Genomic DNA, 27,181 nt, shown 5'->3' on the forward strand with positions numbered 1-27,181 from the left:
AGTGGATGGAGCCTGCCAGCATGGAGCAAAGATAAAGGGGGAGGGAGAGGGGTGGGAGCAGAGGCTGCTTGGGAAGGGATGAGGGGTGTAGTGGGGGTGGGGAAGAAGGAAGCTGCTGCAGCTATAGCCCTAACCCAAGGTAGGAGCTGGAGCTGGAGCTGGGGCTGGGGCTGGGGCTGCAGCAGCCACCTGCCCTGCACTGCACTTGTACTCAATTTGAAGGTGAGGGTCTTCCCTCCACATTAAATGGGAGGGGGGGGGGGGAAATTTTAGAATTGCATAAATCCAGTAATGTCCTAATTATCCATTATGTTATGCTCTATATTTTAAACACAAACTCTTTCAGTTTCACACAAATCACGATAGCTCACAATGAAGAAGTTTCTTCTTTCCCATAGTGACTTTGAATAAGGAAATGATGAATTTTTATTTTGCACTTATAGTTCAGCTACTAGACAGAATTACTTATGTTTGTTTTAGTTTCTCTAATAACCTTGGGGAAACTGGAAGGAATAGAGAGATGCTTGTTGAATGCAAAAGAAAATGAGACTCTTTTCCAATTTGTGTTCCCAGAAAGCTGATCTGGCAGTTGCTCCTCTCACTATTACCTACGTAAGGGAGAAAGTAATTGACTTCTCCAAGCCCTTCATGACGCTGGGAATCAGTATTTTGTACCGGAAGCCAAATGGCACAAATCCTGGTGTTTTCTCTTTTCTAAACCCTCTTTCTCCTGATATTTGGATGTATGTCCTCCTAGCCTGCCTGGGAGTCAGTTGTGTACTCTTTGTCATTGCCAGGTAAGTTCAGAGACTTCATTGAGACTTGACCACATTAATTACGTGTTGCAGTGGCACATGAAATACACACAGCTGAATTATATTCTTGCAGCTTTAGTCAGTTCCCAAACACTGCATTTGAGATGGGAGTTTTGCATTTTGATACAAATACTGCTATAATTTTTAGACACGGTTCCTTGGGTGAATTTGATATCTTTTATTAGACCAACCCAAATAGTTGGAGAATAGTTATTAAGTAAGCTTTCGGGTTTTGAACCCAGAAGCTTGCTTAATAACTATTCTCCAACTATTTGGGTTGGTCTAATAAAAGATACCAAATTCACCCAAAGAACCTTGTCTGCCTAGGTCCTTAGACCAACACGGCTACAACCTATACCCCTGCTATAATTTTTATATACTCTCTTTCAACACGTGATGTGGTTTTCCTTTAAGAACTGGATAGGCCAGGGGCTGGTAACCTATGGCCTGCCAGCCCACGTAACTAGTGGATCTGACCTGTGGATGTGGGGATTCAGCAGCAGGGAGCATCAGCTTTGGACAGTTGTCCCATGCTGGCACAGAGACAAGTGCTGGTTGTGGGCACTCTGTGCCACCATGGAGACAAGAAGTAATGGTGGCTGAGTCCTAGTGCACACCAAAAGGTGGTCTACTCCTAGAATAGAGGGGAAAATGTCTGAGAAAATTGTCATTGTTAATTTATCAGCATTTAATAGAAATAAAAATGTTGAATACCGCTGCTTTCAACATTTAGTGATTTCTGTAGAAGTACTACTCTTTTAAACCAGGATGGTGCATTCAGTTAAAAGCAAAGAAAGAGAACATGAAAAGCTGTTTGCTGAAGGGCAGAAATCAGCTCAGATCAATTCACTCTGAAAATTCAAGATAACACAAGTGAATACCCAAGGCCTTGATGTTGTGAGGGGTTGAACACCTCCAGTGACAACTGAGAGAGAGGCATGTGTGCTCAGCCCCTTGCAGTAGCAAATTCCAAGTTATGCCCCTCTTCAGGAAGGTACTTAAGAATGCATATGTTCAACTTAAATAGGACTTAAACATGGGCTTACAATTAAATACATGCTTAAGTGTTTTCCTAAATAAAGATTTCAACTAACAATCTACCCCAAACCATCAAAGAAGAGTACAATAAAAACAGAATGAAGAAGATATAGAAACTTGAGGGAGGAAATTGATTTTGACAAGTTCAACAAATTTTGCTTAAAAACAAAATGTATGAAAAGAAGAAGGAAAAAAAAAAGGATTGACAGTCTAGTTATATTATTTTCCAGTGCTCCAATGGCTTTATGTAAGTAGTCCATATTCATGTCTATGGTCACCTTAGATCAGTAGTTGCAATGAGGTTAAGTAAGAATTATTTGAGTAAAGTTTTGTGGAATCAGGCATCTATGCCATTGTCATATTAGACACGCTCCAAGATTAGAGGTTTGGGTTTTCTCTTAACATACTTTTCCAACCATTCCATTACTAAGAGTTTTATTTTGCATAAAATTTAATGAGTAGTTTCCAAATATCTTTTTTCCCTTTAAGAATTTACAAAATAAGCATCAGTTGCAGCAAGTCCAAAAAAAGCAAATTTCAAACCAGATAATTCTTCATGGTTTAGCATATGTAAGCATTCTACATAAAATTATGAAGCTGTATTAGGGAAATTCAATGCATTTTTCATATCAGACTAAAAATGAAATGTAAACATTGCAAAATATTTCAAATGTTTAAACAGATTTTAAAAGTCAATTAAGATGTTCCTGTTTTATTTAAAGAACATGCTGAAAGAACAATATAATAAAATAATAGCTGCATTATCAGAAGCAATAATTTGGATTATTATAATCTGTATATATCCTGTCAGGCTTCCCATTAAATTCTCAGATGAGTTTATACATTCATAGAAATCTGAAACAGGCTAGAAAGGAAAAGGGAAAACAATTCATGCTGGGAGGGTTCAATCTACCTGTCATTTTCAGTTGAACCCATAGATTCATAGATGTTTGGGTCAGAAGGGACCTCAGTAGATCATCAAGTCTGACCCCCTGTCCTGGGCAGGAAAGAGCACTGGGGTTATGTGACCCCAGCCAGGTGCATGTCTAGCCTCCTCTTAAAGACCTGCAAGGCAGAGGAGAGCACCACCTCCCTTGGGAGCCCATTCCAGATTCTGGCAACCCTTACCATAAAGAAGTTCTTCCTGATGTCCAGCCTAAATCTGCTCTCACCAGTTTGTGGCCATTGTTCCTAGTTAGTCCAAGGGGTGCCCTGGTAAACAGAGCATCTCCTGTTCCTTGCTGCCCTATCCCTGATGAATTTGTAGGCAGCCACAAGATCACCTTTCAGCCTTCTCTTGCAGAGGCTGAAGAGATCCAGAGCCCTCAGTCTCTCCTCGTAGGGCTTTGCCTGCAGGCCCCTAACCATACGAGTGGCCCTCCTCTGGACCCTCTCGAGGTTATCCACATCCCTCTTGACATACTGTACCCAAAACTGGATGCAGTACTCCAACTGTGGCCTGACCAATGCCTCATGGAAGGGAAGTATCAACTCCCTGGACCTGTTTGTCATGTAGCTGCTGATGCATGATCAAGTGTGGTTAGCTTTACTTTATCATGCATTAGTTAACCACTTTTGTTGTGAGTCCTCCCTTCCCCTCTCCCATTATGTTCTCCTTTAATCCAAGGCTCTGATTCTAAAAATCCTTATTCACAAGAGCAGTTCCACTAAGGTCAATTTGTCTTGGTTATATATTTCTTCATAATCTTCTGAACAGCTTGCTTTTCAAGTGGACACACTTTCCAAACACATTCTCTCCCATTATATATGAAGGTTTGCCTACATGCTGGTTTCAGCACCAGTGTCCAAGTGGGATTAAAGTGAAGATCAATCATTTGTGGACTTCACTATTTTGTTTTAAGCTGGCCAGAATGGGGGTTCCTGGGACAAGCTATGAGTGTTGGCCAAGGGTGAGAGAAAGTTCATTTAATTAAATTTCAGCCATAGGAGTGTATGCAATTAGTCATTATTCCCTACAAGCTCTTGCAATGGCTTAATGTGCCATAAATAATAATTCTAACTGCACAGAAATCATCATCTCATTCATGACTAATATTAAATCTGCCAATCACTGACAGATTGATTTTTCTTTTTTTAAATTGTTGTGTACCATAACTGAAAACGTCTCAGGGCCTACTCTCCTCCCTCTCCCTTCCCACCCCCAGCAAGCAGAGGAAGAAATACAAAACAAAGCCCAAGTTATTCTCACGTGTTCAGCTCTCTAGGAGAGCTTCATAGAGAAAGCAGACAAAGCAGTGGATGTAAAAGAGCACTCTGGATTTTCTAAGTGACCCCAGAGTTGCCCAGAGGGCCATAGCCAGGCATATAGCCAAATGAAAACAAAAGAAAAGCAGGAAAATGCTGCTGTGTGGCTTGTTGGTTTCATGATCTAAACTGCTACACATTGCTCCAAATTATGACACAGATAAGATAAGACCACTATGTTGGCCTGCGTAATTTTGGTATTTCTTAATTTCTCAGTCATTTTTAAACAGCCTGCAGGATATCAAACTTTGTTATTCTTCTTAATTAATTATTTCAGGAAAACAGGGACTAAAGTGCCAATTCAGCAAAACACCTGCTTACCTACAACGACATATTTAAGTCCTCCTCATATTGATGGGACTTAAACATGTCTCAGTGCTTAGTTATACTTATGCTTAAAGCCAGTGCCAAATTAGCTGGCAAATATTTAGACTGAAGGTATTCACACAAACACTGTGTATCTGTCATTGAAATTTGCTCCAAGAAGCAGGGTTCTCAATATACATCTAGCACAGGGCTGTCCATCTGGCAGCCTGGAAGGGGTTAAGGTGTGCCCCCACCCCAGATTCCCACCCAGCTACTGTTTCCTCCATTACTACAGCTGCCATAGCAGCTGGAGTCCCCACGCTCCCTGCCCTCTCCTCTGGCTGCCATATCCTGCCTTTGCCTGAGGGGCTGGAAAAGTATAGCATAGCAGTATGAGGAGCTAAGGGAAAGTTTGTGGCCATGTGTGGCAGTGGGAGTCACACCTATGTGGTGCATGGGGTGGGGAGAGAACCATGCCAGCATGCATTGCACAGGGGTGTATTGCACTTGTGCATCCTACATGGTGCAGTGGTGGGGGCACATCCAGTGAAGCTGTTGTGGGGCAGGGAGGGGCTTTGCATAGTGCTCCTGGTGCAGCTTGTACAGCATGTTGCCGCTGCTGATGGCTCCCATGGCCTTAGAAGTTGGACAACCCTGATCTAGAAAAAGGCAGTGAGACCACATTTTCAAGTTTGCTTTCAACTGAGAATGATCAGCTTTGTGTGGTACACATGCTTAAGAACCTTTTGGCTAGCTACTTGAAATGAAAGTCAGATCCAGTATTCTAACTGGGCTTTAATCAAAATCAAAAAGATAATTGCTTCTTGCTATATCAACTCATTGAAGAGAAATATTCAGGGATAATCTTTATGGAAAGATCAATATTGTGTCTAAAGATTTTTCTGATGTGATTTTTCAGTTAAATCTTATTTCTCTTTAAATCATATGTAGCCCAGTCATTGTTACTTTTTATTAATGTGTACTCATTTCAAGAACAATACATTTTAGATTTGTAAAGTGAGAGATTTACAGTTTCTCCTTTTCAATGCCACATTAGCTATGAGTATAATTGTAATTTTCTGCCAAGATTTCCTTCTATTGCTTGTAATGTTTCAACTCTATCAATAGTAAAAATGGTGGAAACACCAACATAGGAGCTGGGCCATCTTTGCTCACTCTAGTCCATATGACATGGTGCTTAAATGCCAGTGATCTCTGACCTTTAGTGCTCCTGTTCTTGCTATCATAGGTAGAGTTGAATTGATGGCAGCAAAACTGGAAAGTCCACAGAAGTATTTCCTAGTGGAGGGTAGGCCAAGCAAATTCTGGACTAGAATCCTTGCTCTTTCGTCTTCTCTGTTAATTGCATCATCATTTCATACAGCACACTTTATAGCTTGTAGAATACAATGAGGAAATAATTTTTTATTATAGGAGTGAAAAAGTAACAGGTAGACTACTACAACATTTTTAAAAGATTCATTGAAGTTAACTTTACTCTTCCAATAACATAAAATAAAACAAAACCTTTCTAGCCTGTCAGAAATATTCTGTCTGAATTTCAATGCTGTTTTCTAGCCATTTCCATTTGCTGCTTTGAGGATTGACCCATTTGTCTGCTTTTCAGAACATGCTTATTACATGAAAGAATCTAAGAGGCCAGTGCCACGCCATTATGCAGTTCATAAACCTCAGCAAGATCAGGCCCAGTTATCACTGTACTCACCCATGTCAGCACTCTAAATTAGTGTGAGTGAACACTTTACATCAGGCCTGTGCCTTCTGATGGCTTGCGTGGGATTTGGATGGTGCACAGGTCTTGTACCAGTGTTCCAGCTTTTGTGCACAGATCTAGTTAAGAACAATGCAGTTGATTATAGGACAGTTAGTTTTCATTTTTCTATCACAGTTTGAAATACTTATTCAAACATAAGGGCTTTTAAAAAAAAACAGCATAGGCAGAAAGTTCTTCTCTTGAATCCCTATACTGCCCCTTTTGTTGCAATTATTTTTTTTCCCCAACCATTGTACTAGTAATGATGATATTGTTCAGCTAATGGCATCCTAAGCTATATACTGTTTCAATTAGTGGGTTCATTACTATCAATGTTCATTACTGAAGCTTAGCAAGGCACTCTGGTTGTAACAGTGCATAAATTCAAGGCTTAATTATATTGTTGAAACAGTAATTAAAATGTATTGGCATGACATTGTCAGTTAAAGCTATATTCATATAGTTTATAGAAAAGTATGTTGTATGCCATACAGTAGCGAAAAGCAACAGCAGGCAGGGTACCATGGGGTAGGGGGCACCAGTCCTTAAAGTAACTTTGCCAAGTATTTTGCAGACCATAAGGGGGTATATTCTGCTTTTTCAGCAAGGTGCATAGGGAATTGAGTGGAATTCTTCCACTCATTAATGGGAAATTGTCTACCCAATTTCCGACACGATACTGAAAAGATAACCCTCTGGCTTTAAAGCACTAAAATTACCCCAGAACTCCTTTAAATGAGAAGCATCAGTTTAGCAGTAACTCTGTACACTAAACACTCTCTCCAATAACGAGTATTGAGTGGCACAAAAATTAATGCCTTAACATCAGTATGTCTTGTACTATGGTTTTCATTGTGACCAATGCTGGTTCTTTATGTGCGTGCGTGCGTGCATGTGTGTGTACACACCCATCCACCTACCCACACACACACACATATATAGGGAAAGAGGGGCTACTCCAAAATCATTGGTTTTAAGAGTGTCGTTATTCTTTCATTGCCTCCTTAATGATTCACCAGGGAGCAGGTACATGGATTCTGTGCATCAACTTGTTTATTTGAAGTTCATCAATTGTGTGACTAGCCAAGTGACTGGGAACTTGGATAGATGCAGAAGTTTTATCTTGAAGATTCTGGTTAGAAAGCAATAGGATGAATGTAGCAGGGATGGTGCTCAACTAGAGCTCTGAAAACCACTCCCTGCATTGCAGTGCTGCTATGCAGCGTCCATACTGTAGCAGGGCATTTATAAATATGGCCTTTAATTTTGGTTCTTTATTTTCTTCATTAATCTTTTTTATTTTCTGCATTGTGCAGCAGGTTTGCTGGCTCAGCGTGTATTTTATCTGATGTTTACAGACTGTTTCTGTTAACTGCCACAGGTTTACACCCTATGAGTGGTATAACCCCCACCCGTGCAACCCTGACTCAGATGTGGTGGAAAACAATTTTACTTTACTAAATAGTTTCTGGTTTGGAGTTGGAGCTCTCATGCAGCAAGGTACACCGGTTACACCTCCTTTTTGCACACATCCCACAGTTTGCTCAAGGGCTTCTGTGCTGGTAAACTCCACCATCTGTAGCTATAACACATACTGTAAAACCTGATTTCAGAAATTGAAAAAAAACAGATGACATATTAGTGAAGCTAGAGTAGGGAGGGGGAAGGGAAATGAAAGAAGAACCTGTTACAGTTCAAAACAGTGGTACAGAAGAAGAAAGGGAAAATATACAGTAAAGTGGAAAATCTACTAGCTAGGAGTTTCTGTAGCGAACAGCAAGATGACTACAAAGTTATTTGCACCGAAAAGGAGTTTAGTGTTCCTAGATAAGTCAAAGGACCGAAAACAGGGAAATTACTTTTAAGAGAGGCTTCTTCCTAGCCTAGGCAGTAGCATCCTTTAACAGCACTGCAAGAAATAGGATTCCATTTCCTCAGAAAGGTTGCTAGGTTTTATTGCCTCCTGTCAAACATTTTGTTTAAAACACAAACCAAAACACTTCTGGCTTTTCTGCAGGTTTGAGTCCCCTCTTTTTGTAAATGCATCCAACCCTACAAGTGTTAACATAGTCACAAGTCCCAGCTGCTGCTGATTGTGGAAATGGCACACAAATACTTGTTTGACAAAGAAGGGTAGTGAAGTGCAATTGATGTGCAAAGTCTAGGAGAGACATATATTAAAGCACATTTGGTTAGAACATGTGTTCTAAAGCTTCCCAGTAAAGGGCTATTCACCAATCCTAGGGTTCATTCAACACACGTAAAATATTTTCTGGAAAACTTCAAGTTGACCCAACTAAACCAGAAAACGGTAACACAAAACCAGAAAGAAGAAATCATTGCAATGCATTGGTATTAGATTCCCAACTATTTAGGTAAGGAATATAAAATCATCTATGCAGTCATTTAAGTGTGATTTTTTTTCTTCTGCTCTCTAATAACAATTTGGATTTTGTAAAAAAAAATATGAAAGAAATGTTCTTACACATGGCAGAGAAGCACTTTTGTATTGTAACTAGGATAACATATGCACACAATTTTACTGATCTATGTATGTATTCCCAAGACATATATATTCCTTACAGAAATTATTTTGAAGGTGTTTGGACAAAAGATGTCCAGATGTTTTTTGGGGGTTTAAATCCCTCCTCCCACCCCCATCTTATTAGTAAACACAGACTAAGGTTTTACAGTATCAGGCGGGTATGTGTATATATAATTGTGACTGACCTGTGTATTAGAGTTACCCAATATTTTGTGTTTTAATGTCCTGCCTTTTGGAGTTTACCATCATCCACAGCAAACCGTGGGATGCAGTGTCTGCTAGTTACCACTACCTTGGGTACATGACAGTCAGCCCCAACCAGACTCTGCTTGTCTTTTAAGAATCTTAAAAAAAAACAACAAACATTTGTAAGGAAAGCAAATGTTTCCATGTACAAACTTGTGGTACATGTGACTGTAAGTGGACCATCACTAACATGTAGAGTTTGAACAAGAGATGAATGGTTGCTAAACTCTGCATCTATTGTTTTGCTCTTTCTTGTTAACAGAAGCTGCTTGTTGTGCTTGATTGGAAGCCATTTGTTTCTTAAATTTTAAAATGTGATGATCAGACTTTCTCTTTTCTACAGAGCGTGAGCAAAGTCTGGATCAGGATTGGCTGTCATGTCTGCCGTAAAAGGCACTAGAGAGACTTCAGCAAGTATTGTCTCTGACCCTGAATTTTGCTAGTAACATTTTTTATTTAAATGTTATTTCCCCATTTCCCTGAAGTTCTCAACCCAGACTTGTCATCTGTTTTTAAAGAGATACTGGCGTGGTGTACTTTTATTTTTACTTGAATAGTAAATAGTAGGGCAATCAAAAAGCATGTGGGAAACTATTATTTTCAGAAAACCAGGTTATTGACCAAAGCCCCAATTCAGCAAAAGGTATAAATCCCACAAGATTAAGTGAAAAGCTAAAGTGCATATTTAAGAGCTTTGCTGAATTCAGGACTGAAAATATGGTGAACATTGAAATAATCATAGGCCTAATCCTGTGAGATGCTGAGCCCCACTCAACTCCCTCTTTACCTGATAGGACAGAGGAGGGTACTCAGCAGCTCACATTATAATCCTTGCTTATAAACACTTAATGGCAAGTTAAAACTTACTGTCCTGAGTTTAATTAGGTTAAAGATTTTCTGTTTCTTTTACACAACTAATTTTTTTTAACTGGAGCTTTTAGAATTTAGCCACAATTCTGCTTCCATCTTTTATCATGTACATGTAATGATCAGGCTACACTAACAGATTTAGGTAGGTTTCTACAGTCTCTGAAATTCAGCTAGCTATTACTGTATCTATATATTAAAATTAGGTATTGAATTAGTGTCTAACTACCAAATATATAGTCTATTACACTTGGGGCTTTTAGAAAAAATACCACCACCACCAAGTTCTGAAAAAGCATTCTTAGCAGCCTGTTTTCATGCTTGCTGTGTAACATAGATTTTAAAAATAAACAGAAAACATCCTGAGTGGTGAACATGCCTTCCCCCCCACCACCATGTTTCACTATTACAACAAAATCTAGTCTAATAAAGCACCAAGACAAACACAAATAACAAATGGAAATCTGGATGAAGCTACAGCTCTTGATATGAGAAATTTAGGATTCTGAAAATTAAATAAGAGACTTCATTTTTAGGCTGTTGGCTTAGTTTAAGATCTGTACAAAGGCTACACAAGGCCGAGTGTCTGTTCTTGTGGTTTGGTACCTCTATCAGCCCATTCAAAGCCTCAGGCTATGATTAGCTCTGACCTTTAACCGAGATGTGTATATATTTATAGAAAAAACCCTAAAAAAGCTCATATTGTTTGACATGTTATTACTCTTCCAGTCTCAGTCCAAAAATCACAGATTTTTATGCCAAAAATCACAAAACATTTTATGCCAAAAATCTTCCAGCCTCTTAAATATCTTTAGTGACACATTTAGAGCATTTACATAAATCATAATGTAGCTTCAAAGACACAATATTTCAACAACAATCTTCTCTCCAATATACAGAATGAATATTGGATCTGGATCCTATTCTGTACATTCTTTGCCCCCTCCCATGGCCCACCCTGCATTTGCAAGAACTTAAGCATCTGCTTATGTCCACCCTCATTCCACAAAACAATTGGCAAGTCTTTAAGGTTGATATTAAACTGAAGCCAATGGGATAAAAGCACATGCTTAAGAACTTTCCTGAATCAGAGCTAAGTCTTACCCATCTATTGAAATCAGTGGGGTTGTGTACAGTGTAAGTCAGCATAAAATTTGGCCCATAATGTTAGAGAAATAGTAAGCTGCCAAGTGAGGCCTAATTTCAATCTTCCTAATCCATTCACGTGCCATTAAAATAATATGAAAAAAAATCAAATTATTCCCGTATTGCCCTAGCTGGCTGTTGCCCTAGCATCCTGTTTGTGTTGCTTTTTTCTTATGACAAAAACAAGTCCCTATATTTACTAATGTGTGGTGTGCAGTAAGATATTTCTAAACTCTTACTCATCCATGTAGCCACTAAACTGGGATGAATTGCTAGTCATAAACTTGCATTATGGTATAGAAATAAAGATAGGACTGTATATTCCCTTGAATGCCCATAAATTTTAAAACCTAAATTATAAAGAAACTTTTCAGATTTTGATCCTGCTATTCATATAAAGTACTACTACTGTTACATGACTACTATGATTGCACTGTATTGCTCATATGAGTGACGACTGCAAAACTGTACCTAGACATGTAAATAAGAGGTGCAAGACAAATATATTGTTTTAGGCATTTCTTCTACTTGGTAGGTGAGGTATGATCTGAGATGAAAGTTGCCAAAGAAACATTGTTATAATACTATTAACAAGCATTTAAGGTGGAGATAAATATCTAGTATGGCCTGCTAGGAACCTAGAAGGCTAACACCAGTCACTATTAGCTCAGGTCATAATGGTGTTTAGACCCAAGAATAACCATGTTGTTTGTTATGTATCATGGCCTACATCCCCTTCACAGTGTGTTCCCATTATAAATGTTAACTATACATCTGTGAGATTATTGTACAAATCCATGTTATTATTCTATGGATCATAAATGTACTGTGTTCCTAAAACTAATCTACAACATAAGAAGAAGCTTCATTCAACATGTTTTAATATGATTGTTTTGATGATATTGCAACAGGATCAGAGCTGATGCCTAAGGCTCTTTCCACCAGAATAGTTGGAGGAATATGGTGGTTTTTTACCTTAATCATAATCTCATCATACACTGCAAATCTAGCTGCTTTCCTGACAGTAGAGAGAATGGAATCTCCCATTGATTCTGCTGATGATTTGGCAAAGCAAACCAAGATAGAATATGGGGCTGTTCGAGATGGATCAACGATGACTTTCTTCAAGGTAAGATGGTGCCTCCCACTTTTGTACTGCCAGATTTGTGACCTTTTTTTAATGAATTCAGGAGCATGAAGTAGAATGTGAAAATTTGACAACGTGTTTGGTAAAATTTACAAAATCACTAACCACTAAAGGATCCCCAAGATTCATTCTGGTAATGTGCTGGGAAGTAGCACAATTGGTATTACTATCTGGTGCTCAATCTTTTTCTGTGCCCTGGAACCCACTTCCCCCTTAGAATAGTGTCCCATTGCACTGGGAAGTCCCTGATATAACTTGGCTCCCAGATCTGTACAATCTGGGGACTAACTTCCTGTTTCTTTTGTTAAGAGGCAAATCCATACCCTGGATAAAAAGGGGCAACTGGAAAAAGAGCCTCAGCAGCAATTTTAATCACAGGTTTTTGTTAGGAGGAGGCTCTTTGGTTCACAGTTTATTACAAGAAATTAGCTGTGGTTACTTCAGAAGGTTGAGTTCATACAGAAAAAAGAGAGAGAGAGAGAGAGAGAGAAATTAAAAAGTGTTTTCTAATGCTAGTTGCCTTTTTAGATAACTACATTATTTTTTGTAATATGAGTATTAATCATGCATAAAATTAGTCAATCCTATCTAACCTCAAGACAACAAGATATAAACATGGGAAACACAAAAGAAATCCCTGTGACTATATATTAAATTATCAACTTAATTGGTGCCTTACCAGGAAACTCAGGGACTGAATGGGCCATGGGAAGTATTAAGATCATGGTTCTTATTATAATATCTGAGCATTTTTCATAGACAGTCAACAAACCTGAAGAAAGCAGCACTTGCAAGGAGGATGAGATGCCCTGAGATGCCCTGCTTTACATATGGAAAAATAGTCCTTCCTATAGAGGGTGGGGTCACACTAATAGTATGCAACAGGGTGAGAGAGGGGGCAACAGAGGGATTCCAATTTGTTTAGATTCCCATTTGGTGATGTTTGCCAGATATTTAAAGCTGGTGAAGAAACAAGAATAACTGTAAATGGGAAAGAAAGGAGACTCTCAGCTGTTGGAGTAAAGAGGAAGTTGAAATATATTCAATGTAGTGGCTTACCATGACTTGAAAAAGTTAGCACAGAGAGAAACTGCACATAATGAGCACTATCATCTATTTTATTCAGGTGGGCTGCACTAACCTGTCATTGTGGTAGATTTCCATTAGCATCTTGGCCTTTTAGCTAAGAACAAGCATTTTTGGCACCAAGGGGAGGGTGTCAGAGCTGGCTCTGGCCCTCCCAGTGCTAGCCTGGTATTACAGTGCCTCCAGTTCTAGTGCCACTTCTTATCTACCTGGGTTTTTTTAAGGCCAAAAAAAGGTTCCCATGAGCATGTTTGCCCAATCTGGGCCTTGTGTTTTATAGTTATGCTCATTGTTGGCTACATTTAATCAACTTCATAGTTGGTTTCTGTTGCTGAGCACATGCTACTTTTGGCAAATGTTTAATGACATTGTATTTAATGAAGTTTCCTTATATACAAATATAAAATGAGGGACTTTTAAAACCTCATCTTGTATTCAAGTAAATATGGTATCTGTGGTAGAGCTGGGAGCTGAACCCTGGAGCATTTTAACACATGCTCCAGGGGTAGGAGGGGAGGGGCACTTTAATTATAAAGCCACTCTAATTGAAATACCACAGTGTCTCATATGTCAGAGTCCCCATGCTTTAAAATGGTGGCAGAGATATATATACACACATACCTGCAAAGGAAATTAGGAGTTCTCAGTATAGACATTTGGATCATCCATTAAAACTGGTAATTTGCAACAAGGATGCTGTAGTATTTTGCTCAAGTTTATACAGCTACCCCTGCTCTAAGTAGCTAAAAGTAAATTTCCTTATTAATGCCCCTTCATAGTTTCCATTATCACCAGGGAGTAGTGTCTGTGTGCCTGAAGAAAATAATATATGATTTTTCAAAGCCTCACTATGTAGCTGGTATTTGAAATGACAGGATGACATTTCCATTAAGATATTTTAGGAGACAACGATTAAGAGAGGCCTAAGAGAGCCATCACAAAGCAACTAGAGTAATTTGTATTTTAATAAGAAATGCCTAATGGCCTGCATAGCACTATGTGGTCCCATTTGAGACACCCCTGTAAAAATCCTTGGCCTAATGTTTCCTCATTGGCCAAGGAATATCATGGTGAAAGATGAGTCAACAAGAGGTCAAAATCTGCTCTGTACCAGCAAAACTAACTGTGGGCACATCTACAACGGACACTTAACTGCACAGGAACATAGTTTAATATGCAATAAGCATGCACATTTACACATGTGCATGCTTACTGCACAGTAAAAACCCCTAATTGCAAATAAATTTAATACCTGCAAATGCAAATGCAGGTATCACATTTACTTGCAATTCAAAATACACATGAAGATGTGACCTGGGAGCAACTTTGCTCCTGGGACAGCCCTGCCATTAGGGGGCCAGCCTCAGGCTAGCCCCAGGTCTCTAGGCTGGGAGCCTCTCATGCCCCAGGGCTGGGCTGCCTCTATGGAAGCTCCTTCCTCAGGCCTTTAAAAGGCTGCAGGCATGCAGAGCCCTGGGGCACATCAGCAGGGAGCCTGAGGGTGTCTCCCTGGGCAGGCCACAGGCTAGCTGCCCCAGCCTGCCTGTACCCTGGCACCACTGCTTGGCACTACAGTGCTGCTTGGCTGCCAGGCCCACAGGCTGCTCCAGGCTGCTCCAGTCTGCTGCAGCCAGGCCTGCCAGCCCCCAGTCCCAGCTGCAGGCAGCTTCTGGCTGCCAGGGCCAGCTGCACGTGCCTGCAGCCCACTGGCTGCAGGTACTGAGGTTCATTGCCTCTTGCACATGGCTGCCACTCCCAAGCTGGGCCCCTGCGCTGGGTGCTGCAGGCAGCTGCCTAGGGCCAGCAGCACAGGGACATCCCCATGGCCCAGATGCCTAGAAAGCCAGCACAGGACCCATGATGATGATGTCCTTGCCAGCACCTATAGCCATACCCATGCCTGCCATCCAGGGTCCCAACTAGTTGCAGGAGGAGACTGGTGACCTCATAGTGCTATGGGGCAAAGACAGACCATAACAGAGCGGAGCTGCCAGCCATACCAGCCTCAGCCACATGGGTGGGTAAGACCCACATTGAGGGTAGGGAACTCCCTGCCTCGCTTCCCTGCCTGGCCCACCTGCACTCCCCTGGCCCCAGGTTCCCCCTGCCCCTCCCCACAGCATACAGGATGGTGGGAGACAGTGCAAAACTTTATTGAGCAGCCTATGCCCCCATAGGTAGGAACAGACAGGATGGGAACAGGCATCTCACACACAGAGAAATGTGTTGATGCTGGTAGCGATGTCCTCCTTGGCTGTAGGTGGGCAGGGACATGTATCACAGCCACAGCTAGCCCTCCAGGTGGTAGTGGAGGTCTCAGGTCAGCCCAGGCTTGCCCCCCACACCATTAAAGCTCAGGGTTCCATGCCAGGTCTGCCTGGGGCACCAGCGCCATCAGCTGCAGCAGTGCATAATAGGTCGGACACCCTCCAGTCCACGCAAACAGCTCCTCATGAACCACCTGTGACATGACTCACAGTGTCAGTGCATGGTGGGCCTGGTCCTGGGGCACCTCTCTGGAGAGATCCCCTGTGGAGAAGGCAGGGATGCAGGGAGGTCCTTTTCCCAGTCATCCGGGAGCCCATTACCCCCTGAGCCTGGGTGCCTTGGGCTTGATGGAAGCACAGGAGCTAGGATAGCCTGCAGGAAGAGTGGGGAGCAGCAGGGCCTGGGCCCATGGCAGCAGGTGTTAGAGCAGGTTCCATAGAGGCCCCACTGTGGAAGCCGGGGAAGCCAGTGGGGACAGGGGGCTCGGTCAGCGGCCACCTGGGCCCAGTGCCTGCCTAGCTGACTTACCATGGTCCCTGGGCATCCATACATGCCCAACCCCAAATCTGAGGCTGGGTAGAAAACAGCCCCAGTACAGAGCATCTTATCTCTGAAATGTTGCAAATTCACACAAACAACTTTTCTCATGGCTCTAAAGGGCTTGCAGGTACATTCAGGGTAGAGGCTGCACTTGACAGCCAGGATGAAGCCTCAAAGTTGCTGCTACTCACAGCCAGTGCCCTATGGATGTGCTGACCTCACCAGACGAGGACCCTGGACAGGTCTCTCTTCCTGGACCACCTGGTCATTGTGTCAGAGGACCAGCTGGCATATGCTTGGGCCTGGTGGGCAGAGGACATAACTCACCAGGACAGGTGGTGGGTGGAGGATGTCACCCATGAGGACACGTGGGACTGGACAGACCAGGAGTTCCAGGCGCAGCTCCTGACCCTGGAGTGTGAGTGGGTAGAAGCACTGTGGGAGCAGAATACCATCCTAGCCTGAACAGTGAATGCCACGGATAATGACTACCAGGTGCTGGACACCATTTTGGCCCTGGCAGTCACCTTCATGCCACACACTGCCCAGCCCCTAATCGTAGCCCCACCTACCCCCCACAGGTGTGGAGCTGGAGCTGCCTTCAGTGGGGCTAGAACCACATGCCAGCCCTGCTGATCCTGGACACTGGCTGCCAGAGGGGCAGTCACTTACACCAGGAGATCACCAGCCACCATTGCCCCTGGGCAAGTTCCCCGTTCATTCCAATCACCATGGTGTGTACACCCAAGGGGATATGACCAGAGGCTAGGGTGCCAGCCGCCTATCCCCAGGCTCTTCCCCTAGGCACCCCCATCCCATGGCCTCCCACACCAGGATGGCCCACAAAGGACATTGTACATAATTTTCATGGAGAAGAAAGTTTTTTATTGTTGGTGAGATTGCCTTTTGATGAAGGCTGCTGGCAGCTCCAGTCAGAGCCTGAAGTTCCCTCTGGCAGTGGCAGAGGCCCATTCCTGGGCCCTAGGATGCAGGAGCAGATTGGAAGCAAAACTGCATCTACACATGCAGGGAAGCAGTTGTAGTAAGTAGTAAACCAGAATTAAACTGGTGCTACAGCAAATGCACATGTAAATGCGTCCTGCATTATTCAGCTTGCTAAAAAGTCAGAACAAGTTGCCCAAAGTACCTTCAAGTTTTGCATTGACTTTTTGTGCCATTAATAACTGAGACTAGTATTTTGCAAACACAAAAAAGCTGGGTCTTTTTTAGCATCTACACATCTAATGGATACCTAAATACAGCAAAATTTGCCCACAGTTACTAGTGCTAGAAACTGTATACGGTTACACAAATACAAGCAGAAGAATGCTATACCTAGTTTCAGTACAAAATGGATATAGATTACTTGTCAGAGCAAAGGTGACATGGTAATAAATACATGAACAATTTAATTTATTACATTTATATCACTGGCATATGTGTATTGTTATGTATTACAGCAGAGGATCCCAGCAAGATCATAGCTTTATTGTGTTAGGTGCTGTATAAAAGGATAATGAAGACAGTCTGTGCCCTGAAGACCTTACAGCCTAAACCACGGGTGGGCAATTACTTTGGGCAGAGGGCCACTTACTAAGTTTTCGCAAGCCATCAAGGGCTGCGTGACAGTAGCCAGGGGCAGATAAATATTAATTTTCTAAATTTTGTAGGGGCCTTGTGGGCTGGATAGAATAGCCTGGCAGGCCCCATGTGGACTGTGGGCTGCATTTTCTCCACCCCGAGTCCTAAACAAAGAAAACAAAAGGAATGGAAGGAAAATAGAATTATGCAGAAGTGAAGTCACTAGCCTATGCTCGCACAATAGATTATATGTAATGGATAAATTGGACCTTTGGATGTATGAAATATACACTATATACGCCCTGGAGACATGAATCTGTCTCTTATTGCTGTAAAGCACTGTGCATGTATCTGATATAAATAATTTCATGCTTAAAAGCTATTTCAAAGAAATATTAAGGTGGCAAATTCAAAAGCTCAAATGATAGGAAATGTCAGCATTAAGGTTTCCTGTGAGATCTTAATTAGGTCCCCTTGTGTGTGCACCAACAGTCTAAGATAATTGGGTTCAATGTAAGCATACAAGAGGAGACATATGAAAAAGCCTAGCCCTTTTGAGACATGTGACTCTGTGAGATGTGGTTGAACACAGTGGGTTTCCAGGAGGCTGTCTCATTTCAGTCCAGACAGTGGGAAATGGTATCAGGTCTAATGGTCTCTGGGAGCCCCAAATGTTAATGAAAAGTCAGTGGAGACATTTGGATACATCCCTTGATTATGATGCTATTACAGTTAGGGAGTCAGAGCAGCTGACTTCTGGTGGCATGCATCATACTACCATAGACAAGTGTCTTGTGAACGCCCCTCCAACCCCCACATCCTGCTCCATAGAAGTGATGCAGTAATTAGGGATGTCAGTCATGGTCACAGAAATAAAATCAAGGTAGCAATGAGACTAGATCTTCATGCAGCAACCCCTATCCCTTAGGAGTTTAGTTCTGAGTGGCTGCATTAACACAAGATGCTTACTGTGCAGCAGACTAATTTGCTGCAAAGTAAAGCATCACCTTTTACATGTGCATGGATCCTGGAGTCACAGACTTCTAAGTAGCCCATCTCTGTTGGGAGCAGAGAAGAAAGCCATCAGAAAGTCGGACAGTCTGAAACGTGCTGGAGTTCCATTGGAATGTTGGCAAGATTTAATTCTCTCTATAATATATATCAGTCTTGCCAAATTTTCAAATTCTGATGAAAACTTGTCATTTGAATTCTGACCAGCTCTGTTTCTAGTAATTCTATTGATTGTTTTGTTTTCTTGCTCTTTTTTGGCTCATTTATCAGAATGGATTTTAGTAGATTTCACAATATGAAGTTTGCCAAATTCTGCCTTCTAGTGTGCATGCACAGCTCCTCTGAAATCACAAAGAGCCCTTCATCAGCATCCAAAGGGCAGAATTTAGCATTTCACCTTTAGTGTAGAAATGGGAATTAGCAAGGCAGAAAGTTAAATCCATTCTTTCAATCTTATTTGAATACAGAATACGTGATTCCAATAAGCCTGATAGACTGGTCTCAAACTCACCTATAAATATTACTGGATCAGTTTGAAAGACTGTAAAATGGCACGTACAATTTAACCTTCTTAAAAGGTTAGCCATGTTCTATGATGTGACAAGCTTGAGTGTAGAATTAGAAGAAATCAGAACTGCCAAACTTCAAAGGTAAAGAAATTTCTTATAACAGTTTAACAGATGCACAGCGGGGATACAGTTTAACAGATACACAGTGGTTCTCAGGTGGGGTGCTGTGAGAACCTGCCAGGTTGCTGTGACACTGATGCCAGTGACACTGCTGCAGGGTGAAATTGCCCTGCACACCTTGGTTTTCAGGAGGCACGTGGGGCTCAACTGAGAAGGAGCTGCAGCACAGGTGCCGCCACACATCTGCCTATATTACATTATACAACCCCTGATCTGGTGACACAGACACTAGGGTAAGCTGCTGGAAGGTCAAGAGTTTGAGGCCATAGAAGAAGCACTCAGGGTGCAGCCACATTAGCTTGCAATGAATCTTCAAATTCTGATAAATGCCATGTCACAAGGACATGAGAAAGGAAAGGGATTACATTATACAGATGCTCCACTTCTAATTTAGCTGCTTCTTGCTTCTAGGCACAAGCCAAACCCAGAAGAGCTAAAACAGCTAAAACATTTTATTATGCAGGCAGGCATAGGTGACACATAGGTGGACCACAGGGGGGCACGTGCCTCCCCTGAGATTGGTCCTCACTGGCTGAGGAGTGGGGAGTGATGGCCGGTGCTTCCCCTGAGATTGTGGAGGTGCCGAGAAAGTCACCAGTGGCACTTCCGGGTTTGCTGCCAGCACTTTTGGTTTGCCACCAGTGGTGATCAGCCACTGAAGTACACGCCGCGCCCCGCCCCCACACCCGCCCGGGTCAGCAATCGGCTGCTGGTACCCCCCGCCAAGGATCAGGAGGCACTAGTCGCCTATGCAGGCAGGCGCACTGGTTCTGCTGCAGCTCTCCTCAGTTTGGCTCCTTTGTGCTTCCTGAACACAGAGGTATGCAGGCCAATTTCACCTCAAGGTGACACTGGCAACCTGGAGACAGATGCTGCTACTGCCAAATAAAACAGCCCTGCATGCCTCCGTGTTCAGAAGGCAATTAGGACCCAAACTGGGAAGAGCTGCAGCAGAGCCAGTGCACCTGCCTGCATAATATAAGACAGGCACTGAGCCTTTGGCTCCAATGTGCCTCCTGAAAACAGAGCCACCCGGGACTGTCCCACCTGCCCTTTGTGCCTCGTTTTTCAGGAGACACTGTATTGGGTCAGACCGGGAAGGGCTGGAGCAACAGTGTACACTCCTGCCACAACTTCTTCTTGCTCTGGCTCTGCAGATCCACCTGATCACAGCAGCAGTGCCAGTAGGGTTCTGTGATAGGACCCAACCCTCAAAGCTGGCCATGGTACCCCCCTAGTGGCTCCACTTACCCTACCTCACTCCCAAACCCTCCTAATCTCCTTCCTTTCACTTGCCATGCCTTGATGCTAGATATAATTACCTGGGGAGGCTGTTCTCAAAGGGCCAGAGTAGCTCCCTCTGGTGGCTTCCTTCTAAATGTGGTCTCACCGGCTCTGGGCCCTTGGGCATTCTTCTTTAGAGCCCTAGCCTTATTGTCCCTAGGCCCAACCTGCTGGTCCTCAGCATACCTTAAGGGCTTTAATCCTGGCTTCCAGCTGTCCCCATCTTCCACACCCATGCAGGTGTCATTCAATTCAATTTCATGGGGCCTCCTGGCCCAACCAATGAACTTGGCCCCTCAGGGCTTAAAGCCTTGTTTTGGCTTCAGCCTTCCTGGCCCTAGACCTTTTTCTCTAGCTGAGACACCCCACTCCGCCCCCCAGCCCTGGCCCACTAGCTTGGACTCCACCTACTTGGTCTCAGCCCTCGCCTCCTTCCCTGCCCAGAGCAGGTCTTACAATACAGAGCATCCCAGACACCTCAATGTGTGGCCTGCAAACTGCCCCCAAAGCCACAACCCACTCCTCAGATTAAACTAAATGCAAACACTAGCAAACCACCGTAAATTAAAAAGTTTGAACCCTACTTCAGTCTGGGTCTTTAAGCTGTTGTATTGCTTTGCCCCATGGCAGCTTTTTGGACACCTGTTTATGTTAGCAACTTCTTTTCCCAAAGCCTGCAGGCAGACATTTTTCTCTTTCCAGAGGTCTGTGCCCTTCTGTCCTTGCCAGCCCAGGGCCCAGGGTTTATGCCCCCAGGCTCTGCCTCTTCTGCTGAGATGTTTCCCTGTTTGGCCATAGGTATGCCTCCTTGACTCCTGGAGCAGCCTCTGTCTAGCAGTTAGCTTTTTCCAGCTGCCCCCTCCTTTGAAGTAACATGAACCCTTGCTTCCTGTTATAGGCAAATATAATATAATTATAACAATCTAATCAACTAATAACTAATTAACATTGTGATTTTGTTTATATTATAATATTCAGAATTCATTTATATTCATTTTTTAAATAGGATGCTGCAAATTTTGAAGAGTTGTGGAGAAGTGCCTTGAATCTAAAAAGGCTGAGAGCCTCTGAGCTAGGTAGTCTATATATCATATACATTCCTTATAGTATGATAATAATAACTATAAACTAGCTGAGTACAGTGACCAAAAATAATAGTCATAATGACATTATAACATTATATTCAAATGAAGGAAATGAGACAGTATTATCTTAATCTGTAACAACCTTCATAGAAACTGTAGATAAGATCATAAGTCCAAGTCTGGAAAAGGCCCCAAGACCTGTACAGTACTAAAACATTTAAGCTACCATTGGAATAACTCTGGAAACAGTTGCCGAAATAATGCACCAGCTAATTTTGCTAAAATATCACCTGGCTCTCAGTGTCACTGAGTGAAACATGAAACAATATACAAAAAATATTTTTTGATGTAGCCAGAGATTCCTAACAAAGGTATCCATAAGCACTAGGGCTCTGCGAAGCTTCGGGCAATAATTCGGTTTGGAGGAGATTCGGCCTGATTCGGTGGCCGAATCTCCGAATCCAAATTGAATCAGGGGACCAATTTAAAGGTCCGAATCAATTCAAAACTCTTTGAATCTTCAGAAAAGATTTGGAGTGCTTTGATGATTCAGGCAGTCCCTGGTGGCTGCAGCAGGGAGCTGCAGCCGACTTCAGCTGGTAAGTACTAGGGGTGGGGAGGGGAGAGGGGACCATGGGGGGACCCCTGCCAGCCTCCCGATCGCTGCCTGCTTTTTCAGCACCCCCCTCCCCATGGCTGACCCCACCTGCTCCAGCTCCTGGTGCTTTAAAAAAAGCCCTGGTGCTCACCGGGTGCTACTGGGAAGGGGGGGCGATCCCTGCTGCCCCCCACTGCCCCATGCTGCATGGGGGGCTGTGCATGAGCCCCCAACCCCCCCCTCACTCCCTCAGGTCCCCCATGCGTGCCCCGCCCGGGCCAGCTCCGGCCCTTTAAGAAATAAAAGATGAGAAAAGCCCTGGGACACCACTTCCGCAGCGGCCTTGGGGCTTCGGGGCTCATGCAGAGCTCCCCACTTGGCATGGGGCAGCATAAGAATGTTAGTACATAACCAATGCTTTGAGGGTAGATTGGAGCTTTAACCCAGAAGCACATGTTGAGGCAATGTCTCACTGCTTCAGGTTTGCTCCAGGAGGGATTGCATTTAAGAAGGTTCAGTGCCTCTTGTCTTCAGTAAAAGGTACCTACTTTACTATCCTCAAGAGTTGTGAAATGTGCTCCTCTGCACTGTGCCAAGTTAGGTGGGGGAGGGGGAAGGAGAGGTAAAGCACCCATTCCAGTTTTTTTCTTTTCTTTTTTCTTTTCCTTGTGCCTTCAGGGGAGTTAAGAGGGGAGCAATCCCTGTGCTCCCTCAGGATAAGCAATATGATTGTGTCTGGATCTTGTCAAAATATAGCATAGAGAAGAATATTACATTTCTTCCATTCTCCCAGGGAGGAGCTGGGTCCAGCCCTTTATATTATTACTAAGGTGAAGTTACTTGACAGAAAAGTTACTTCACAGTGCAAGACCTGAAGCTTATACATGAGCATAGTTAGGGCCAAATACTCACTGCCACTGAAGTCAACCACAACGTTTCCCATGAGTTCGAGGAGAGAGATTGTAATCTTAAAATGAATTGTGGTGAAAGGGAGAAGTAAAAATATATCACGCCACCTTGGCTTCTAAGTTTCTGTTTCCATCTACTGTTTTTTTCAAAGCTGACATCTAACCTGACTTCACTTCAGAGCTCATCATTTTTAGTTAAAGGTTTCAATGCAAAAGAGCCAGTAGCTTGTTTGGAACCCTACGTTCTACCACTGCCCTTGCCAGAAATAATTGTCCCCCAAGACAAGAGTGTCCAAACACTTTGGTTAGTTGGGTTGTAAATTCACTGTAATCTATGCAATGTTTTAGACCTCATCTGAAAGAACTGCACAGATTACATGTCAACACTGAAATTGCTGGCACCACTGGGACAAGAGGAAGCAAGAAACCAGTTCACAGCCCACCACCCAGTGGAGAAGGAAATGGAAATAACATGGGAGGAAACCCTCTTTTCTGAGACTCTAAGTGCTGTGGGAAGCAATGGGATATCCAATCCATTCCAGGAGTATTATTGGCACAATCCACAGCACAGGAGTTGGGGAATGTTTTGCAAGCACAGTTTGGCAACTGCCATCTTTCTGTCCTCATTTTCCCTCCTCAGAAATCCAAAATATCGACTTATGAGAAAATGTGGGCATTCATGAGCAGCAGGCAGCAGACTGCATTGGTGAAGAACAACGATGAGGGAATCCAGCGTGTGCTCACAACGGACTATGCCCTGCTGATGGAATCGACCAGCATAGAATACGTGACACAGAGAAACTGCAATCTCACTCAGATTGGAGGACTCATTGATTCCAAAGGCTATGGTGTTGGAACTCCTATTGGTAAGCCACATGAAAGTATAATTAGCAGTGAGCAGACTTCAAGAGGTACAGTGTAGATAATCATCAAGAAATCTAGATACCTATTAGAAGGTTTGCCTAACATATGGGCACCCTCTTTTACCAAAATATTTCCCAGGAGATGCCTTCTTATCAAAGATCCAGCAATGGTGTTCTTCTGCGGAGGCAAGAGGGTGACTGTTTTTTTTGTGTAAACAAGTGCAAAATCTAAGGAATGAAATATAGCTTTAGGAAGCAGTCAGATAGCCTGTGGCCCCTCTGGATGAAGATCCCATTCATAAGTGATTGGGAGTCTTACTCCAGCCTTGATTATTGCAAAAATGCACCAGTGAAACTCAGATTACACTAAGAAAGGGCTGCTTATGGATAATTAGTGGAGTCATAATAAATGTTACAACTAATCCTTGCCCTTCTCAGAAAGCTCCAGGAAAGGAGGGAGGAATGATCTTTCACTATATACGTCATCGTGTGCCTCATAGGCAATTATTACATTTTCTAATGCAACCTATAGCTCTATAAGCCACCAATGCAAGGTTGTGAGCCTACATTGAGAGTCTCTATGTTTTGAGTAGGGTACATTATAAAACCAATGCCCTTACTCCTGCTCATCAGCATCTGCTTTTTCATTGCCGTTTCTTGTTATTCCTAGTGTTCTTTTGCATGTTGCTAATCATTCAAATTCAGATAATGTCCTTGTTTCCCTCCTAAAGTTGGGTTCTTCTGCAAAAGGTGTTGTGTGGCTAGTGCCATTCGAAATTAAACTCCTTCCCTGCCCTGTTCAGTCATGCAGTCATCGTTCGAAGGCCTCCTGTCAGCATAATTCCATTGACTTCAGTGGAATTAGCTACTGATTTACACTGATATTGTGGATAAAAGCTTTTGGCCCATTGAACTATTCGTGGGCAACCTCTGAGAGAGGCAGAACATTGCACTCCAGCAACTTAAACTCTGCTTCATTATGCTATTGTGCACTTTAGCCAGTATTTCATTTAGACAATATTTTACATATATATATTTTTATTGCTTGTGTGAGAACAGTCTTCTCCCCCTCCAGAGAATGATACAAAAGTTTAAAAGCCCCCAAAATAAAGATAAATGCATGGCAAAGAGTTTCATAGCTGTTATAAAGATGCCACACTTTAAACCAAGAACAATGAAGAACAGTTTAAGCCAAGAACAATGAACGGGAACAGATGGTAATCCTCAGAGAGACTACATCTATTGGAAATACAGCTGTGCAATATATTTGTAAGATGTTTCTTGTATGTTGAATGTGCTTTTTTAAGAAAGATAGGTTAGGATTCAGTCAGGTAATTATATATATATCTATAATCCCCAACCATCTTGAGATAAACCACGTCAATGTAATAGAATAAATTTAAATTTAAAAAATGTAAAAAGTTTAAATATATTCATAAACAAGTTAAGCTGCAGAGACCCACTACACAGATAAAATCTGAGGAGGGAAGGGCTCTGTGGTCTTGTAGGATACAAAACAATCAGATTATAGCACAATCAATTTTGCTTAAAATACCTTCTCAATATTTGAGGGACAGATTTTCAGCCAAAGCTGTACTCTTGTCTCCACTTGTGCATTCAGAAGAGTGCACGTGAACATGAATGCCTACACTTTGCAGGAGAACACACATGCCTGTGCACTGCAAAAATTCTAATGAATGCACCAAGTCTAAGCACAGCCCTGTTCTTAGACAAATGGAAAAGAGGATTTAAAAAAAAAAAGAATCCTTACATCTATCCAGGGACTTGCCTGATCTTTAACACCTTAGGATATGAGCAATTTCCATATGTTAAAAATGACAGTGTTTCTCTCTCTGTGTCTTTTCTCTCTTTCTCTCTCTACCTTTCCTATCACAAAGACAGAGGGTTCCTGGGGTTTTTGGTGTGGTGATTCCATTTGTTTTTTATGAATGCATGAGACATGAGGGAGTGGTTTTTTGCACATAGATCTCATTCAAAAACAGCCAAACTGCTGCTTTACTGCTGTTTCTTCCTTAGCAATAATCACCTGCTTAGTGCATTCTGAACATTCTAGTGGAACATATGTAGATCTAACAAAAATCTATATGCAAAAAGGCACTTTGGGAGGGATACAGTTGGAGAAAGAAATGCCGTTACATGCATCAAGCCAGCAGTAATTCTACTATTACTTCCACTGGTGCTGATGTACTAGCAATCCTAATCCTAGTACGATTACCAGTTATTTCACAGGTAGATAAGCAAGTAGGTGAAGGTATTTAATGACCTCAGAACACGAACGCCATAAATAAAATAAAATACAATCTATTCAAAGGAGGTATTAGTATTGATTTATTTTTACTGTGTTGCAAGAATAACAGGACTAATCTGATGTTCTATGTACACTTGACAAATTATAAAAGTACACCTATAAATTACCTCCCAAGATCAACTCTGATGCCCCCCACAGGCAACACAGACATAATGAAAGGCAGTCAATATGGCAAGCAGAATGTTAGGAATTAAGAAAAGAATTGAAAACAAAAGACAAAATTTCATCATGTCACTATAAATCCATGGTGAGCCCACCATGGACCGTGTGTAGTTCTGGTCCCCCCAACTCCAAAAGACCATAGGATAAGTAGAAAAGGTAAAAAGCAACAAGCATGTTCAGGACATGGAGAGGCTTCCTATGAGGAGAGACTAAATACGCTAGGACTTTCAGTTTAGAGAAAAGACAACAGAGGGAGGATATGATAGAAGTCTGTAAAATCCTAAAGTATAGAGAAGGTAATTAGGATTCTACTATTGCGCACAAAACCAGAACTAGGGGAAATACAAAGAAATTATTGGGAAACAGGTTTAAAAAAAATGCAATTCTTTTTCACATCATGTAATTAACTTATGGGACCTCACTGCCACAAGATGTTGTAGAGGCAGATAATTTAACCAAGTTCAAAAGAGGATTAGGCAAATACATGCAGGATTGTGAGTATTAAACATGATAAATAGGACTGCAAGTTCCAAATTAGGAGTTTCTAGGCCTATGAATGCTGGAAGCTGTAAGGGAAGAGAGCCTGGGACAGATCTGTCTGGATAGGCCCTGAAAAAATACTCTTTCC

At 42.4% G+C, this 27,181-nt stretch overlaps 1 protein-coding gene and 1 pseudogene across 1 annotated transcript in view; both read left to right on the top strand.

Moving 5' to 3' along the window:
- GRIK1 (glutamate ionotropic receptor kainate type subunit 1) overlaps positions 1-27,181 on the top strand; it is a 257,589-nt gene that overhangs the window by 213,407 nt on the left and 17,001 nt on the right. The window contains exons 11-14 of the mRNA XM_025201340.1: positions 574-797; positions 7,580-7,698; positions 11,914-12,131; positions 23,840-24,065. Coding sequence (XP_025057125.1) covers positions 574-797; positions 7,580-7,698; positions 11,914-12,131; positions 23,840-24,065 — 787 coding nt within the window. The remainder of the gene's footprint in view (positions 1-573; positions 798-7,579; positions 7,699-11,913; positions 12,132-23,839; positions 24,066-27,181) is intronic.
- Positions 13,313-13,437, top strand: LOC112549896 (annotated as a pseudogene).

This window comes from Alligator sinensis, unplaced genomic scaffold (assembly GCF_000455745.1).
Source record: "Alligator sinensis unplaced genomic scaffold, ASM45574v1 scaffold373_1, whole genome shotgun sequence".
In the NCBI taxonomy this organism is placed as follows: Eukaryota; Metazoa; Chordata; order Crocodylia; family Alligatoridae; genus Alligator; species Alligator sinensis.